General features: G+C 49.7%; 1 protein-coding gene across 1 annotated transcript in view; it reads right to left on the bottom strand.

Annotated features, from left to right (window-relative positions):
* Positions 1 to 18337: 18337 nt before the first annotated feature.
* The window catches only part of INTS3 (integrator complex subunit 3), a 120671-nt gene continuing 119878 nt past the window's right edge, over positions 18338 to 19130 (bottom strand). Inside the window, exons 29-30 of the mRNA XM_082275164.1 lie at positions 18914 to 19067; positions 18338 to 18752 (exon numbers count right to left, since the gene is read on the bottom strand). Coding sequence (XP_082131290.1) covers positions 18675 to 18752; positions 18914 to 19067 — 232 coding nt within the window. The 3' untranslated portion in view covers positions 18338 to 18674. The remainder of the gene's footprint in view (positions 18753 to 18913; positions 19068 to 19130) is intronic.

Genomic DNA, 19130 nt, shown 5'->3' with positions numbered 1-19130 from the left:
CCAAGGACCTCTTCTCTGCAGCCCCCCCCCACACACTAGGGACCCCCTCTCCACTACACCTCCCCCTAAACAAATAGCCCCCTCTTTGCTGTTCCTCCCAGATCCAAAGTATCTCAGAATATTCTTCCCTACAAATTAAATCTACCCCCCCCCCATGAAATATATATGGAGCAAATTCTGTACCCCAATCCTCCCTCTGTCCTTCTATTATACCCCAATCCTCCCTCTGTCCCTCTATTATACCCCAATCCCCCCTCTGTCCCTCTATTATACCCCAATCCTCCCTCTGTCCCTCTATTATACCCCAATCCCCCCTCTGTCCTTCTATTATACCCCAATCCTCCCTCTGTCCTTCTATTATACCCCAATCCTCCCTCTGTCCCTCTATTATACCCCAATCCCCCCTCTGTCCTTCTATTATACCCCAATCCTCCCTCTGTCCTTCTATTATACCCCAATCCTCCCTCTGTCCTTCTATTATACCCCAATCCCCCCTCTGTCCCTCTATTATACCCCAATCCTCCCTCTGTCCCTCTATTATACCCCAATCACCCCTCTGTCCTTCTATTATACCCCAATCCTCCCTCTGTCCTTCTATTATACCCCAATCCCCCCTCTGTCCTTCTATTATACCCCAATCCTCCCTCTGTCCCTCTATTATACCCCAATCCTCCCTCTGTCCTTCTATTATACCCCAATCCTCCCTCTGTCCTTCTATTATACCCCAATCCTCCCTCTGTCCCTCTATTATACCCCAATCCTCCCTCTGTCCCTCTATTATACCCCAATCCTCCCTCTGTCCCTCTATTATACCCCAATCCTCCCTCTGTCCCTCTATTATACCCCAATCCTCCCTCTGTCCTTCTATTATACCCCAATCCTCCCTCTGTCCCTCTATTATACCCCAATCCTCCCTCTGTCCCTCTATTATACCCCAATCCTCCCTCTGTCCTTCTATTATACCCCAATCCTCCCTCTGTCCTTGTATTATACCCCAATCCCCCCTCTGTCCCTCTATTATACCCCAATCCCCCCTCTGTTCTTCTATTATACCCCAATCCCCCCTCTGTCCTTCTATTATACCCCAATCCCCCCTCTGTCCCTCTATTATACCCCAATCCTCCCTCTGTCCTTCTATTATACCCCAATCCCCCCTCTGTCCTTCTATTATACCCCAATCCCCCCTCTGTCCTTCTATTATACCCCAATCCCCCCTCTGTCCCTCTATTATACCCCAATCCCCCCTCTGTCCTTCTATTATACCCCAATCCTCCCTCTGTCCTTCTATTATACCCCAATCCTCCCTCTGTCCCTCTATTATACCACAATCCCCCCTCTGTCCCTCTATTATACCCCAATCCTCCCTCTGTCCCTCTATTATACCCCAATCCCCCCTCTGTCCCTCTATTATACCCCAATCCTCCCTCTGTCCCTCTATTATACCCCAATCCCCCCTCTGTCCTTCTATTATACCCCAATCCTCCCTCTGTCCTTCTATTATACCCCAATCCTCCCTCTGTCCCTCTATTATACCCCAATCCCCCCTCTGTCCTTCTATTATACCCCAATCCTCCCTCTGTCCTTCTATTATACCCCAATCCTCCCTCTGTCCTTCTATTATACCCCAATCCCCCCTCTGTCCCTCTATTATACCCCAATCCTCCCTCTGTCCCTCTATTATACCCCAATCACCCCTCTGTCCTTCTATTATACCCCAATCCTCCCTCTGTCCTTCTATTATACCCCAATCCCCCCTCTGTCCTTCTATTATACCCCAATCCTCCCTCTGTCCCTCTATTATACCCCAATCCTCCCTCTGTCCTTCTATTATACCCCAATCCTCCCTCTGTCCCTCTATTATACCCCAATCCTCCCTCTGTCCCTCTATTATACCCCAATCCTCCCTCTGTCCCTCTATTATACCCCAATCCTCCCTCTGTCCCTCTATTATACCCCAATCCTCCCTCTGTCCTTCTATTATACCCCAATCCTCCCTCTGTCCCTCTATTATACCCCAATCCTCCCTCTGTCCCTCTATTATACCCCAATCCTCCCTCTGTCCTTCTATTATACCCCAATCCTCCCTCTGTCCTTGTATTATACCCCAATCCCCCCTCTGTCCCTCTATTATACCCCAATCCCCCCTCTGTTCTTCTATTATACCCCAATCCCCCCTCTGTCCTTCTATTATACCCCAATCCCCCCTCTGTCCCTCTATTATACCCCAATCCTCCCTCTGTCCTTCTATTATACCCCAATCCCCCCTCTGTCCTTCTATTATACCCCAATCCCCCCTCTGTCCTTCTATTATACCCCAATCCCCCCTCTGTCCCTCTATTATACCCCAATCCCCCCTCTGTCCTTCTATTATACCCCAATCCTCCCTCTGTCCCTCTATTATACCCCAATCCTCCCTCTGTCCTTCTATTATACCCCAATCCTTCTTCCCTCTCTCCTTCTATTATACCCCAATCCTCCCTCTGTCCCTCTATTATACCCCAATCCCCCCTCTGTCCCTCTATTATACCCCAATCCCCCCTCTGTCCTTCTATTATACCCCAATCCTCCCTCTGTCCTTCTATTATACCCCAATCCTCCCTCTGTCCTTCTATTATACCCCAATCCTCCCTCTGTCCTTCTATTATACCCCAATCCTCCCTCTGTCCCTCTATTATACCCCAATCCCCCCTCTGTCCCTCTATTATACCCCAATCCCCCCTCTGTTCTTGTATTATACCCCAATCCCCCCTCTGTCCCTCTATTATACCCCAATCCCCCCTCTGTCCTTCTATTATACCCCAATCCTCCCTCTGTCCCTCTATTATACCCCAATCCTCCCTCTGTCCTTCTATAATACCCCAATCCCCCCTCTGTCCTTCTATTATACCCCAATACCCCCTCTGTCCTTCTATTATTCCCCAATCCCCCCTCTGTCCTTCTATTATACCCCAATCCTCCCTCTGTCCCTCTATTATACCCCAATCCCCCCTCTGTCCCTCTATTATACCCCAATCCCCCCTCTGTCCTTCTATTATACCCCAATCCCCCCTCTGTCCCTCTATTATACCCCAATCCCCCCTCTGTCCTTCTATTATACCCCAATCCTCCCTCTGTCCCTCTATTATACCCCAATCCCCCCTCTGTCCCTCTATTATACCCCAATCCCCCCTCTGTCCTTGTATTATACCCCAATCCCCCCTCTGTCCCTCTATTATACCCCAATCCCCCCTCTGTCCTTCTATTATACCCCAATCCCCCCTCTGTCCCTCTATTATACCCCAATCCTCCCTCTGTCCCTCTATTATACCCCAATCCTCCCTCTGTCCTTCTATTATACCCCAATCCCCCCTCTGTCCTTCTATTATACCCCAATCCCCCCTCTGTCCTTCTATTATACCCCAATCCCCCCTCTGTCCCTCTATTATACCCCAATCCTCCCTCTGTCCTTCTATTATACCCCAATCCTCCCTCTGTCCTTCTATTATACCCCAATCCTCCCTCTGTCCCTCTATTATACCCCGATCCCTCCTCTGTCCCTCTATTATACCCCAATCCTCCCTCTGTCCCTCTATTATACCCCAATCCTCCCTCTGTCCCTCTATTATACCCCAATCCTCCCTCTGTCCTTCTATTATACCCCAATCCCCCCTCTGTCCCTCTATTATACCCCAATCCTCCCTCTGTCCCTCTATTATACCCCAATCACCCCTCTGTCCTTCTATTATACCCCAATCCTCCCTCTGTCCCTCTATTATACCCCAATCACCCCTCTGTCCTTCTATTATACCCCAATCCTCCCTCTGTCCCTCTATTATACCCCAATCCCCCCTCTGTCCCTCTATTATACCCCAATCCCCCCTCTGTCCTTCTATTATACCCCAATCCCCCCTCTGTCCTTCTATTATACCCCAATCCCCCCTCTGTCCTTCTATTATACCCCAATCCCCCCTCTGTCCTTCTATTATACCCCAATCCCCCCTCTGTCCTTCTATTATACCCCAATCCCCCCTCTGTCCCTCTATTATACCCCAATCCCCCCTCTGTCCTATTATACCCCAATCCCCCCTCTGTCCTTCTATTATACCCCAATCCTCCCTCTATTATACCCCAATCACCCCTCTGTCCCTCTATTATACCCCAATCCTCCCTCTGTCCTATTATACCCCAATCCCCCCTCTGTCCCTCTATTATACCCCAATCCCCCCTCTGTCCTTCTATTATACCCCAATCCCCCCTCTGTCCCTCTATTATACCCCAATCCCCCCTCTGTCCTTCTATTATACCCCAATCCTCCCTCTGTCCCTCTATTATACCCCAATCCTCCCTCTGTCCCTCTATTATACCCCAATCCTCCCTCTGTCCCTCTATTATACCCCAATCCTCCCTCTGTCCCTCTATTATACCCCAATCCCCCCTCTGTCCTTCTATTATACCCCAATCCCCCCTCTGTCCCTCTATTATACCCCAATCCTCCCTCTGTCCTTCTATTATACCCCAATCCTCCCTCTGTCCTTCTATTATACCCCAATCCCCCCTCTGTCCCTCTATTATACCCCAATCCTCCCTCTGTCCCTCTATTATACCCCAATCCTCCCTCTGTCCTTCTATTATACCCCAATCCCCCCTCTGTCCTTCTATTATACCCCAATCCCCCCTCTGTCCTTCTATTATACCCCAATCCCCCCTCTGTCCTTCTATTATACCCCAATCCCCCCTCTGTCCCTCTATTATACCCCAATCCTCCCTCTGTCCTTCTATTATACCCCAATCCTCCCTCTGTCCTTCTATTATACCCCAATCCCCCCTCTGTCCTTCTATTATACCCCAATCCTCCCTCTGTCCTTCTATTATACCCCAATCCCCCCTCTGTCCCTCTATTATACCCCAATCCTCCCTCTGTCCCTCTATTATACCCCAATCACCCCTCTGTCCTTCTATTATACCCCAATCCTCCCTCTGTCCTTCTATTATACCCCAATCCTCCCTCTGTCCCTCTATTATACCCCGATCCCTCCTCTGTCCCTCTATTATACCCCAATCCTCCCTCTGTCCCTCTATTATACCCCAATCCTCCCTCTGTCCCTCTATTATACCCCAATCCTCCCTCTGTCCTTCTATTATACCCCAATCCCCCCTCTGTCCCTCTATTATACCCCAATCCTCCCTCTGTCCCTCTATTATACCCCAATCACCCCTCTGTCCTTCTATTATACCCCAATCCTCCCTCTGTCCTTCTATTATACCCCAATCCCCCCTCTGTCCTTCTATTATACCCCAATCCTCCCTCTGTCCCTCTATTATACCCCAATCCTCCCTCTGTCCTTCTATTATACCCCAATCCCCCCTCTGTCCCTCTATTATACCCCAATCCCCCCTCTATTATACCCCAATCCTCCCTCTGTTCCTCTATTATACCCCAATCACCCCTCTGTCCTTCTATTATACTCCAATACCTCCTCTGTCCTTCTATTATACCCCAATCCCCCCTCTGTCCTTCTATTATACCCCAATCCCCCCTCTGTCCCTCTATTATACCCCAATCCCCCCTCTGTCCCTCTATTATACCCCAATCCCCCCTCTGTCCTTCTATTATACCCCAATCCCCCCTCTGTCCTTCTATTATACCCCAATCCCCCCTCTGTCCTTCTATTATACCCCAATCCCCCCTCTGTCCTTCTATTATTCCCCAATCCCCCCTCTGTCCTATTATACCCCAATCCCCCCTCTGTCCTTCTATTATACCCCAATCCTCCCTCTATTATACCCCAATCACCCCTCTGTCCTATTATACTCCAATCCCTCCTCTGTCCTTCTATTATACCCCAATCCCCTCTCTGTCCTTCTATTATACCCCAATCCTCCCTCTGTCCCTCTATTATACCCCAATCACCCCTCTGTCCTTCTATTATACCCCAATCCTCCCTCTGTCCTTCTATTATACCCCAATCCTCCCTCTGTTCCTCTATTATACCCCAATCCTCCCTCTGTCCTTCTATTATACCCCAATCCCCCCTCTGTCCTTCTATTATACCCCAATCCCCCCTCTGTCCCTCTATTATACCCCAATCCTCCCTCTGTGCCTCTATTATGCCCCAATCACCCCTCTGTCCTTCTATTATACCCCAATCCTCCCTCTGTCCTTCTATTATACCCCAATCCTCCCTCTGTCCCTCTATTATACCCCAATCCTCCCTCTGTCCTTCTATTATACCCCAATCCCCCCTCTGTCCCTCTATTATACCCCAATCCTCCCTCTGTCCCTCTATTATACCCCAATCACCCCTCTGTCCTTCTATTATACCCCAATCCTCCCTCTGTCCTTCTATTATACCCCAATCCCCCCTCTGTCCTTCTATTATACCCCAATCCTCCCTCTGTCCCTCTATTATACCCCAATCCTCCCTCTGTCCTTCTATTATACCCCAATCCCCCCTCTGTCCCTCTATTATACCCCAATCCCCCCTCTGTCCTATTATACCCCAATCCTCCCTCTGTTCCTCTATTATACCCCAATGACCCCTCTGTCCTTCTATTATACTCCAATCCCTCCTCTGTCCTTCTATTATACCCCAATCCCCCCTCTGTCCTTCTATTATACCCCAATCCCCCCTCTGTCCCTCTATTATACCCCAATCCCCCCTCTGTCCCTCTATTATACCCCAATCCCCCCTCTGTCCTTCTATTATACCCCAATCCCCCCTCTGTCCTTCTATTATACCCCAATCCCCCCTCTGTCCTTCTATTATACCCCAATCCCCCCTCTGTCCTTCTATTATACCCCAATCCCCCCTCTGTCCCTCTATTATACCCCAATCCCCCCTCTGTCCTATTATACCCCAATCCCCCCTCTGTCCTTCTATTATACCCCAATCCTCCCTCTATTATACCCCAATCACCCCTCTGTCCCTCTATTATACCCCAATCCTCCCTCTGTCCTATTATACCCCAATCCCCCCTCTGTCCCTCTATTATACCCCAATCCTCCCTCTGTCCTTCTATTATACCCCAATCCTCCCTCTATTATACCCCAATCACCCCTCTGTCCCTCTATTATACCCCAATCCTCCCTCTGTCCCTCTATTATACCCCAATCCTCCCTCTGTCCCTCTATTATACCCCAATCCCCCCTCTGTCCTTCTATTATACCCCAATCCTCCCTCTGTCCTTCTATTATACCCCAATCCCCCCTCTGTCCCTCTATTATACCCCAATCCCCCCTCTGTCCCTCTATTATACCCCAATCCTCCCTCTGTCCCTCTATTATACCCCAATCCTCCCTCTGTCCCTCTATTATACCCCAATCCCCCCTCTGTCCCTCTATTATAACCCAATCCTCCCTCTGTCCTTCTATTATACCCCAATCCCCCCTCTGTCCCTCTATTATACCCCAATCCCCCCTCTGTCCTTCTATTATACCCCAATCCTCCCTCTGTCCTTCTATTATACCCCAATCCCCCCTCTGTCCCTCTATTATACCCCAATCCCCCCTCTGTCCCTCTATTATACCCCAATCCTCCCTCTGTCCCTCTATTATACCCCAATCCTCCCTCTGTCCCTCTATTATTCCCCAATCCCCCCTCTGTCCTTCTATTATACCCCAATCCTCCCTCTGTCCTTCTATTATACCCCAATCCCCCCTCTGTCCCTCTATTATACCCCAATCCTCCCTCTGTCCCTCTATTATACCCCAATCCTCCCTCTGTTCTTCTATTATACCCCAATCCTCCCTCTATTATACCCCAATCCTCCCTCTGTCCTTCTATTATACCCCAATCCTCCCTCTGTCCCTCTATTATACCCCAATCCCCCCTCTGTCCTTCTATTATACCCCAACCCCCCCTCTGTCCCTCTATTATACCCCAATCCCACCTCTGTCCCTCTATTATACCCCAATCTCCCCTCTGTCCCTCTATTATACCCCAATCCTCTCTCTGTCCCTCTATTATATCCCAATCCTCCCTCTATTTTACCCCAATCCCCCCATCTGTCCCTCTATTCTACCCCAACCCCCCCCTCTGTCCCTCTATTCTACCCCAATCCCCCCTCTGTCCCTCTATTCTACCCCAATCCTCCCTCTGATTCTCTATTATACCCCAATCCCCCCTCTGTCCCTCTATTATACCCCAATCCTCCCTCTGTCCCTCTATTATACCCCAATCCTCCCTCTGTCCTTTTATTATACCCCAATCCCCCCTCTGTCCCTCTATTATACCCCAATCCTCCCTCTGTCCTTTTATTATACCCCAATCCCCCCTCTGTCCCTCTATTATACCCCAATCCTCCCTCTGTCCATCTATTATACCCCAATCCTCCCTCTGTCCATCTATTATACCCCAATCCCCCCTCTGTCCATCTATTATACCTCAATCCTCCCTCTGTCCCTCTATTATACCCCAATCCTCCCTCTGTCCTTCTATTATACCCCAATCCCCCCTCTGTCCTTCTATTATACCCCAATCCCTCCTCTGTCCCTCTATTATACCCCAGCCCCCCTCTTTCCTCTTATACCCCAATCCCTCCCTCTGTCTCTCTATTATACCCCAATCCTCCCTCTGTCCCTCTATTATACCCCAATCCCCCCTCTGTCCTTCTATTATACCCCAATCCCCCCTCTGTCCTTCTATTATACCCCAATCCCCCCTCTGTCCCTCTATTATACCCCAATCCCCCCTCTGTCCCTCTATTATACCCCAATCCTCCCTCTGTCCTATTATACCCCAATCCCCCCTCTGTCCCTCTATTATACCCCAATCCTCCCTCTGTCCTTCTATTATACCCCAATCCCCCCTCTGTCCTTCTATTATACCCCAATCCCCCCTCTGTCCCTCTATTATACCCCAATCCCCCCTCTGTCCCTCTATTATACCCCAATCCCCCCTCTGTCCCTCTATTATACCCCAATCCCCCCTCTGTCCTTCTATTATACCCCAATCCTCCCTCTGTCCTTCTATTATTCCCCAATCCTCCCTCTGTCCCTCTATTATACCCCAATCCTCCCTCTGTCCTTCTATTATACCCCAATCCCCCCTCTGTCCTTCTATTATACCCCAATCCCCCCTCTGTCCTTCTATTATACCCCGATCCTCCCTCTGTCCCTCTATTATACCCCAATCCCCCCTCTGTCCTTCTATTATACCCCAATCCTCCCTCTGTCCTTCTATTATACCCCAATCCCCCCTCTGTCCTTCTATTATACCCCAATCCCCCCTCTGTCCTTCTATTATACCCCGATCCTCCCTCTGTCCTTCTATTATACCCCAATCCCCCCTCTGTCCTTCTATTATACCCCAATCCTCCCTCTGTCCTTCTATTATTCCCCAATCCTCCCTCTGTCCCTCTATTATACCCCAATCCTCCCTCTGTCCTTCTATTATACCCCAATCCCCCCTCTGTCCTTCTATTATACCCCAATCCCCCCTCTGTCCTATTATACCCCAATCCTCCCTCTGTCCTTCTATTATACTCCAATTCCCCTCTGTCCCTTAAATGTACCCCAATCCCTCGTTTCACAGTTGTCCCTATTAGGTTTGATATAGATACTCTTTCAGTTTGCACCCCTAATAGTTGCCCATAGGAGCGTCTCAGTTGTTTCTCCCTGTAGGGTGCTGATGGGATTTTAGGTGGTGAGTTCAGGTGTAGACGTGGTGAAGACCTGCCCGCTGCGCGTACCGACAAGGAGAGTCGCTGTGCCTGCGGCTCTGTCTAGGAAACCAGTTCAACAAGTTGGAGCGTGGCTTTGGGAAGAGACGATGGGCTTCCAGCAGAGCCCATGTGTCCCCACCCATGAGATTTCCCACCCTTCCTGTCCTGAGAAGAAGTTTCCACATCAGAGACACGATAGTAATAAAAACCTTACAGAGGTTTTCACCCGTCTCTGCTTTACTTTGGTTCTGGGGAAGCAGAGATGGGGTGCAGGAACTGTGTGCGTTGTGAGGAACCAGCTGAATACAGCGACATGGACACCAGACAAGATGGAGCAAGAAAAAACAGCTGAAAAATTCCACTTCTGGTTATTGAACTCCACCATTGCTCCAATTATTATTCAGCAGTTCCATGGATGGGTTTTGAATATAAGTCTGTGGCAAATCGCACTCTCAATGGGAAGATTAAAGAAAACCTGTGCATTGAGGACTGTGAGATCCCCAAATAGGAAGTCAGCCAGGTGGAGGATATCATCTGCCCCCCACTACGGAAACTTCGCTTGAAATACACGATATGACCAAGAAGGCTGTGGCCCCCTGACTGTCACACCCCTACGGCCAACAGTCTGTGGTCACCTGACCGTCACACACCTATATGACCAAGAGGTTGTGGACCCCTGACCATCACACCTATATGGCCAAGAGTCCGTGGACCCCTGACCATCACATCTATATGACCAAGAGGTTGTGGACCCCTGACCATCACATCTATATGACCAAGAGGTTGTGGACCCCTGACCATCACATCTATATGACCAAGAGGTTGTGGACCCCTGACCATCACATCTATATGGCCAAGAGTCCGTGGACCCCTGACCATCACACCTATATGGCCAAGAGTCCGTGGACCCCTGACCATCACACCTATATGACCAAGAGGTTGTGGACCCCTGACCATCACACCTATATGGCCAAGAGTCCGTGGACCCCTGACCATCACATCTATATGACCAAGAGGTTGTGGACCCCTGACCATCACACCTATATGGCCAAGAGTCCGTGGACCCCTGACCATCACATCTATATGACCAAGAGGTTGTGGACCCCTGACCATCACATCTATATGGCCAAGAGTCCATGGACCCCTGACCATCACACCTATATGGCCAAGAGTCCGTGGACCCCTGACCATCACACCTATATGACCAAGAGGTTGTGGACCCCTGACCATCACACCTATATGGCCAAGAGTCCGTGGACCCCTGACCATCACACCTCTACGGCCAACAGTCTGTGGTCACCTGACCGTCACACACCTATATGACCAAGAGGTTGTGGACCCCTGACCATCACACCTATATGGCCAAGAGTCCGTGGACCCCTGACCATCACACCTATATGACCAAGAGGTTGTGGACCCCTGACCATCACACCTATATGGCCAAGAGTCCGTGGACCCCTGACCATCACACCTATATGACCAAGAGGTTGTGGACCCCTGACCATCACACCTATATGACCAAGAGGTTGTGGACCCCTGACCATCACACCTATATGGCCAAGAGTCCGTGGCCCCCCTGACCGTCACACCTATATGACCAAGAGTCCGTGGACCCCCTGACCATCACACCTATATGACCAAGAGTCCGTGGACCCCTGACCATCACACCTATATGACCAAGAGGTTGTGAACCCCTGACCATCACACCTATATGGCCAAGAGGTTGTGGACCTCTGACCATCACACCTATATGACCAAGAGGTTGTGGACCCCTGACCATCACACCTATATGGCCAAGAGTCCGTGGACCTCTGACCATCACACCTATATGACCAAGAGGTTGTGGACCCCTGACCATCACACCTATATGACCAAGAGGTTGTGGACCCCTGACCATCACACCTATATGGCCAAGAGGTTGTGGACCCCTGACCATCACACCTATATGGCCAAGAAGTCTGTGGACCCCTGACCGTCACATCTATATGACCAAGAGGTTGTGGACCCCTGACCATCACACCTATATGGCCAAGAGGTTGTGAACCCCTGACCATCACACCTATATGGCCAAGAGGTTGTGGACCCCTGACCATCACACCTCTATGGCCAAGAAGTCTGTGGACCCCTAACCGTCACACCTATATGGCCAAGACTCTGTGGACCCCTTCTCATCGATTTGACTAGGAGTCGGTGGCCCTTTGGGCATTACACCTAGTGGATATAAAATGTCTACATACCCCTGTTAAAATATCAGATTTCTGTGATGTAAAAAAATGGGACCTATAAACTGTACAACAAACTAAAATCTTTTAGGTGGAGGGAAGTAAAAATGAAAAACTAAAATAAATTTTGCATACATGTGCACATCCTTAAACTAATACTTTGTTGAAGCTCCGGGCAGTAGTAGTTTGTTTTTCAATTGAGGTGTACTGTTTATAGGTCACATTAAAGGTGGAAAAAGTTCTGAAATAATTTATCTGTCTCATTTTTTTTACATCAAAGAAACCTGACATTTTACCTGGGGTGTGTAGACTTTTATCCACTCTATATGGCCAAGAGTCTACGGACACCCGACTATCACACCTATAAAAGACCCAGCGTCTGTGGTCCCCTGACCATCACCCCTATATGGCCAAGAGTCAATGGACACCTGACCATTACACCTATATGGCCAAGAGTCTGTGGACACCTGACCATCACCCCTATATGGCCAAGAGTCAATGGACACCTAACCATTACACCTATATGGCCAAGAGTCAATGGACACCTGACCATTACACCTATATGGCCAAGAGTCTGTGGACACCTGACCATCACACCTATAAGGCCAAGAGTCAATGGACACCTGACCATTACACCTATAAGGCCCAGCGTCTGTGGTCCCCTGACCATCACATCTATATAGCCAAGAGTCAATGGACACCTGACCATCACATTTATATGGCCAAGAGTCTGTGGTCCCCTGACCATCACACCTTTAAGGCCAAGCGTCTGTGGATTCCTGACCATGAACCCTATATAGCAAAGTATCTGTAGACCTCTGACCAGCACACCTTTAGAGCCCCTAACCATCACACCTATATGGGCATGTTGGACATCCTGTTCCAGAACCATGGGCATTAATATAGAGTTTTTCACCATTTTGAGGGTCACCATTCTGGTAAAACAACATTTTTGCTCATGAGACATTTGATCAGATTAGACAGACAGCTAAATAAATCACCTGAGGGACCCCCCAGTTCTTTCCTTTCAGGCACAAAAATGTGTTACATTTATAACAGATACTGTATATATTTTTTAAAAACTTTCATTTACAAATACATTGACCAAAATCTGTCATACTTTCCCCCTAAAGTTGGTGCAGAACCAGGGCCAGGCTGAGGGGTATGCAGAAAAGGACGCCGCCTTGTGCACTTAAGTTGTACAGGGGTGCAAAAAGGCAGGACCTGCAACCTTTTCTACTAAAGTAGTTCCCAGCTCATGTGGGAACTTTTCACTTTGGGTGCTGAAGAACCTTGTCCCGACATTTTTATGGCTCCATCAACTGAGTGAAGAATGTGTTGATATCAGAAGTTTGCTGCGCCTGTCAGAACATACAAGGTTTTCTTCAACCCTCGCTAACCCCAGAAACGTCAGTGCATCCAAATCCAACAGCGCAAAGGGTTAAGGAAGTTGCCCTTCCAATCTGCTGTATGACTTGGAGAGGGACACAATCACCGATCAGCCACCCTCCGCGGGGTCATACAAGGACGCACATTGTGAGCCGCAGAAAAAAACGAGGAACAGGGCCAGGTGAAGGAAATAATTAACTCCAGAGGTCGAGGCCTGCGCCACGTTCCCTTCTCGAGCGCCAGATGGAGAACGCGGCTCTAGAACTTTCTGGAACAGATGTTACCCCCTCCACCCTCCTCCTCAAAAATTTCCCAGAATTAACACAATCTGTCTTCGATCTCCCGCTCAGCTGAATTTTTAAAGGAACCAAAGTACAGCCCCACAAGTCAGAGACGCGCCACAGTCACACAGGAGATCGTGGCTTTTAAAGAGGACCGGTCAAGTCATCTGTTAGTTGTTGCTGCTGAACTGCAGGATGCCTTTAATGAAGACAATTGCAGCATCAGACAGAAACCCATCTGCCCTGGAACTAGCACCATTTCTGGGAGTCCGGCAATGTCCACCACCATAGATTGATAGATCCTTGCAGGATGCAGCCCTCTTTTCTAGTTGACTCCGCTCTCCTCGTTCTATGAATTTTTGTTGAGCCTGGAGACCAGAAGATCCACTTCCAGCACCCCCCACCAGCAATACATTTCCTTAAACACCTTTCCCATGTCCAGGCACTGCCAGCTGAGAAAGTCTGCCTGCCAATCGCCTATGCCTGGGATGTGCAATGTGAGGAAGGCTGGAATGTGAAGTTCTGCCAAGGACAGGCTCCAATCTACCTCTTGATTCTGCCAAGGACAGGATCCAACTACCTCTTGATTCTGCCAAGGACAGGCTCCAATCTACCTCTTGATTCTACCATAGACAGGCTCCAATCTACCTCTTGATTCTGCCAAGGACAGGCTCCAATCTACCTCTTGATTCTACCATGGACAGGCTCCAATCTACCTCTTGATTCTACCATGGACAGGCTCCAATCTACCTCTTGATTCTGCCATGGACAGGCTCCAATCTACCTCTTGATTCTGCCATGGACAGGCTCCAATCTACCTCTTGATTCTGCCAAGAACAGGCTCCAATCTACCTCTTGATTCTGCCAAGGACAGGCTCCAATCTACCTCTTGATTCTGTCAAGGACAGGCTCCAATCTACCTCTTGATTCTGTCAAGGACAGGCTCCAATCTACCTCTTGATTCTGCCATGGACAGGCTCCAGTCTACCTTTTGATTCTGCCATGGACAGGCTCCAATCTACCTCTTGATTCTGCCATGGACAGGCTCCAATCTACCTCTTGATTCTACCATGGACAGGCTCCAATCTACCTCTTGATTCTGCCATGGACAGGCTCCAGTCTACCTCTTGATTCTGCCATGGACAGGCTCCAATCTACCTCTTGATTCAGCAAGATTCCTAGTTCCTCCCTAATGGTTGATGTATGCCAATGACATGGCGTTGTTCGACTAAATCCTGTTCAGATGACCTTCCAGCAGAGTGGTCTAATGCTGCACAAACAGCCATATTGCAGAAAGTTCCAGAATGTGGATCGGGGGACGAGACTACCCAAACAATAAAATCTCCCGCAGGAACAGGGTGCACAGCACTCCTTCCAGTCCAACAGGATGGAATCCATTGTGCAGATCTTCCAAAAGACAGGAAGGAAAGACTTCTTCAGTTCCAGAGTTGGATTCCCGAGCCAACAAGCTATGGATAACCTGGCCTTTTTATTTGCCAAAAAAAAAAAGCATCCGTCCAGGGACCTAGTCCCATGATGAGAGAATGTTGCATTATAGAGGTATGGAGTGGAATTGGTCTTCCTTTAGACTCATAACATACATGCAAAAGACAACAGATGACTTCTGGACTGGAGAGTTTGAATCTGAGATCGGAGTGTGTGCCGTTCCTCCTGATGAAGGCCTGGACTGAGTTAAAGGACTTTACCTAGATACTCAAATTATTGAGTAGGTTCCAACAATGTATTATGAAGGATCCACACAAATTTTTGTAACATCTGGAAAGTCAAAGCCACAATGTTCAACAGAGCCTGTGCTGACTGTTCCCTCAACAGAAGGTCCTCCAAGTATCCCACAACAGGGATGACCAGGAGAGTGCAGAAGGGGTAATACTGGAGCACCTTGGTGAACAGCCAAGAGAGGCTGAAGGACAAGGCTACGAACTGGTAGCACAGGGGTCCCACAAAACATAGAAAAAAACTGAAGCACCGGGGAACCATTGGGGTTTCACCCTTGTAGAAGGAGCGTGGTCTTCAAAGGATGTCCCTTCGGATCAGCTTTTGATACTGGTGGCATAAACACCCATCATCCTTGGAGGACGAAACCCAAGGAACCGTCACCCTTGTAGAAGGAGCATGGTCTTCAAAGGATGTCCCTTCGGATCAGCTTTTGATACTGGTGGCATAAACACCCATCATCCTTGGAGGACGAAACCCAAGGAACCGTCACCCTTGTAGAAGGAGCGTGGTCTTCAAAGGATGTCTCTTCGGATCAGCTTTTGATACCGGTGGCATAAACACCCATCGTCCTTCGAGGAAGAAACCCAAAGAACTGACTACATAGCCTTCACCCCTCCGGTGAGTGTTAAGAAAGGTTCCTTTCATTTCTTCAAGCCCTCAACCTCCTCATTAAGACCCCCAAGCTGAGCATGTCCTTCACAGGACAGTCGGTTCGGAATAACTTTTGATACTATTATCAAGGATGCTACTGGTGGCAAGAGCGCCCATCATACAGGGAGGGGGGCATGGACTAGGAGCCAAGCTTGGGGGTCTCAATGAGGAGGTTGAGGGAGTGAAGAAAATAACTTTTCTTAACAGTCAGAGGAATGGCGAAGGCTTTGCAGTCAGTTCCTTGGGTTTTTTTCTTCTTCCGAGGATGATGGATGCTCTTGCCACTAGCAGCATCCTTGATAAAAGTATCCAAAGTTGATCTAAAGAGACGTTGTCCTTCGAAGGTCATGCTCAGCTTGGGGGTCCCAATAAAACAAAAGGAACCTTTTTTGGAGGTGTGAAGGCTTTGCAGTCAGTTCCTTGGGTCTCTTCCTCCGAGGATGATGGGTGCTCTATCCCCCAGTATCAAAAGCTGATCTGGAGACATCCTTTGAAGGCCATGCTCCTTTTACAAGGGCATGGAATGAGAGTGAAGATTGGGGGTCTCAATGAGGAGGTCGAGGGCGTGAAGAAACGAAAGGTCACTTTCTTAACAGTCAGAGGAGGGGTGAAGGCTTTGCAGTTCTTTGGGCTTCTTCCTCTGAAGATGAGGAGTGCTCTTGCCACTGGTAGCATCCTTGATAATAGTTTCAAAAGTGGATCCAAAGAGATGTCCTTTGAAGGCCATGCTCCTTATACATGGGCGTTGCACTTAAAAATATATCTGATGACACGGCCCACTCTGATCCCCAACATTTTGACCCTAAATTAACCCCTGGAAGTCTATACATACCTTGTGAGGTTGGAAATGTCTACTCTACCCCGTCATGGCCTGTGCCCAAAGCTCTTTACTGCTACCTACTGCTAATACACCAGGTGCAGAACACAGAGAAGAGCTTCTATGTAGGAAGCAGTACCACCTTCTATGCACCAGGTGGCATCACTGACCTTCAGTTACCTCAGCAGCAGTAAATCCTCATACATGGCTCTTTATATGGTGGCGGTACAAGATTTGGGTTCCTGGGTAGGAATATCCAATCATCTTAAGCACTGCTCAGGTCAACACTTTAGGAGGCATGTATCCTGGGCACAGGTCTACCTCCCCTCCTCTCACCCGATTGGCTGGCCACCTTGTCACTCTCTGGACAGCCGCAGCACAATTACAACTCCTCCCCTTTCCCTCTGTGCTTTAGTAACAACCTAAGATTGCAGAGCTGCAGGACGTAAGCATGTGGTCACACCCATAACTGTCCTGGTAGTAGAGGAAGGGGCCCCCCAGGATTTACACCCATAACTGTGGTGGTAGCGCAGGAAGGGGTGCCCTCATAATTTACACCCCTAACTGCTAACTGTGCTGGTGGAGGAAGAGGTCCCCAAGAGGCCACACCCCTAAGTGTGCTGGTAGTGGAGGAGGGGCCCCCTAAGAAGCCACACCCATAATTGTGCATTCAGTGGAGAAATGGGTCTCCCAGGATTTACACCCCTAACTGTGATAGTAGTGGAGGAAGGGGTCCCTCAGAGGCCACACCCCTAACTGTACAGAGAGTGGAGGAAGGGGCCCCTCAGAGGCCACACCCCTAACTGTACAGAGAGTGGAGGAAGGGGCCCCTCAGAGGCCACACCCCTAACTGTACAGAGAGTGGAGGAAGGGGCCCCTCAGAGGCCACACCCCTAACTGTACAGAGAGTGGAGGAAGGGCCCCTCAGAGGCCACACCCCTAACTGTACAGAGAGTGGAGGAAGGGGCCCTCAGAGGCCACACCCCTAACTGTACAGAGAGTGGAGGAAGGGGTCCCCCAGAGGCCACACTCCTAACTGTACAGGCAGTAGAGGAAGGGCCCCCCCCAGAGTCCACACCCCAAACTGTACAGGGAGTGGAGGAAGGGGTCCCCCAGAGGCCACACCCTTAACTGTACAGGGAGTGGAGAAAGGGGTGTGGCCTCTGGGGGACCCCTAACTGTACAGAGTGTGGAGGAAGGGGCCCTCAGAGGCCACACCCCTAACTGTACTGGCTGTGGAGGAAGAAGCCCCCCAGAGGCCACACCCCTAACTGTACAGGGAGTGGAGGAAGGGGCCCCTATTGTTCTGGTCGGCAGACCAAGAGGTCCCCCAGACTCTGTGGGCCAACATAAGAAAAGATCACATCCCCCACCCTGCCGACCAAAGGCAAAAATATTCCATTACATTTCACACCCCTACTGGGGAGGGGGGGGGCAATCGGGGAAAGGGCCCATCAGTGACCACACCCACCCGTCTTTCTACACCAATCACATCTACTCCTGCCTCCCCCCCCCCCAAAAGAACCAGCGGCGAATCAAGGGCGGGCTATGATCTGTGGCAGCTGCGGGCGGGGCGAAGGAAGGGGGCGGGGAAACCCTTCGGGTATCACAAACCATTTATTGTGTTTTAAAATATTTTCACTTTCTTAAAAAAAAAAAAAAAAAAAAAAAAAGAAAAATGTACACAGAGGAGGCGGAGATTCGCCACGCGCAGTTTATATACAGTCCAGTAAGAAAATAAGATTTCTATAAATGGCCGGCCTCCTGCGCACAGAAGGGGCGTCGTCCTGTCTGCGGGGGAGAGGAAAAATGGCCGACAGGCATTCGATGTCATCAGGGGAAGCATTGACCGGCCAATCGCAGCTGTGAACAGTTCCATCGGCTGACCCGTAGGTCGTGTCCGCATTGGCTAGGGCAGAGTGGGGGGCGGGGCTATCAATCGCTGTCCGATCCCACCGCCGCAGAGCCCTTCCTCTTCCGCTTGCTGGGCTTTGGCTTCGCGTCTTCCTCTTCCTGCAATAAAAAACGCTCGTTATTCCCAGAGACGGCGAATATCCAGACCCCGCCTCTGCCCCGCCCACCGCTACAAATACAAAATAACCCAAAACAATAAAGCTTTACATCCCTTATTATGCCCCGCCCACCAGAACACAGGTGACCCCCCCGACTCTCACCGAGGCGCTGCTGGACGCAGAGTCCTCCTCCGTGTTGGTTGGCTGCGCTGTGGTCTTCCTGCTGCGGGGGCTGGTCATTGGACCTTTCCGCCGACTCTTTGGCGTCTTTGTGGAATCCTCGTACTCCTCCGCCAGCGAGAAAAGGTCGCTGAACCTGACGGATGGAACACAGCAATGTGAATGGGGGACACAGCGCCACCTCCTGGCAAAAAAAGAA

This window comes from Pelophylax lessonae, assembly GCF_965119305.1.
Source record: "Pelophylax lessonae genome assembly, chromosome: 13".
In the NCBI taxonomy this organism is placed as follows: domain Eukaryota; kingdom Metazoa; phylum Chordata; class Amphibia; order Anura; family Ranidae; genus Pelophylax; species Pelophylax lessonae.
This window is presented reverse-complemented; position numbering and strand designations above follow the sequence as displayed.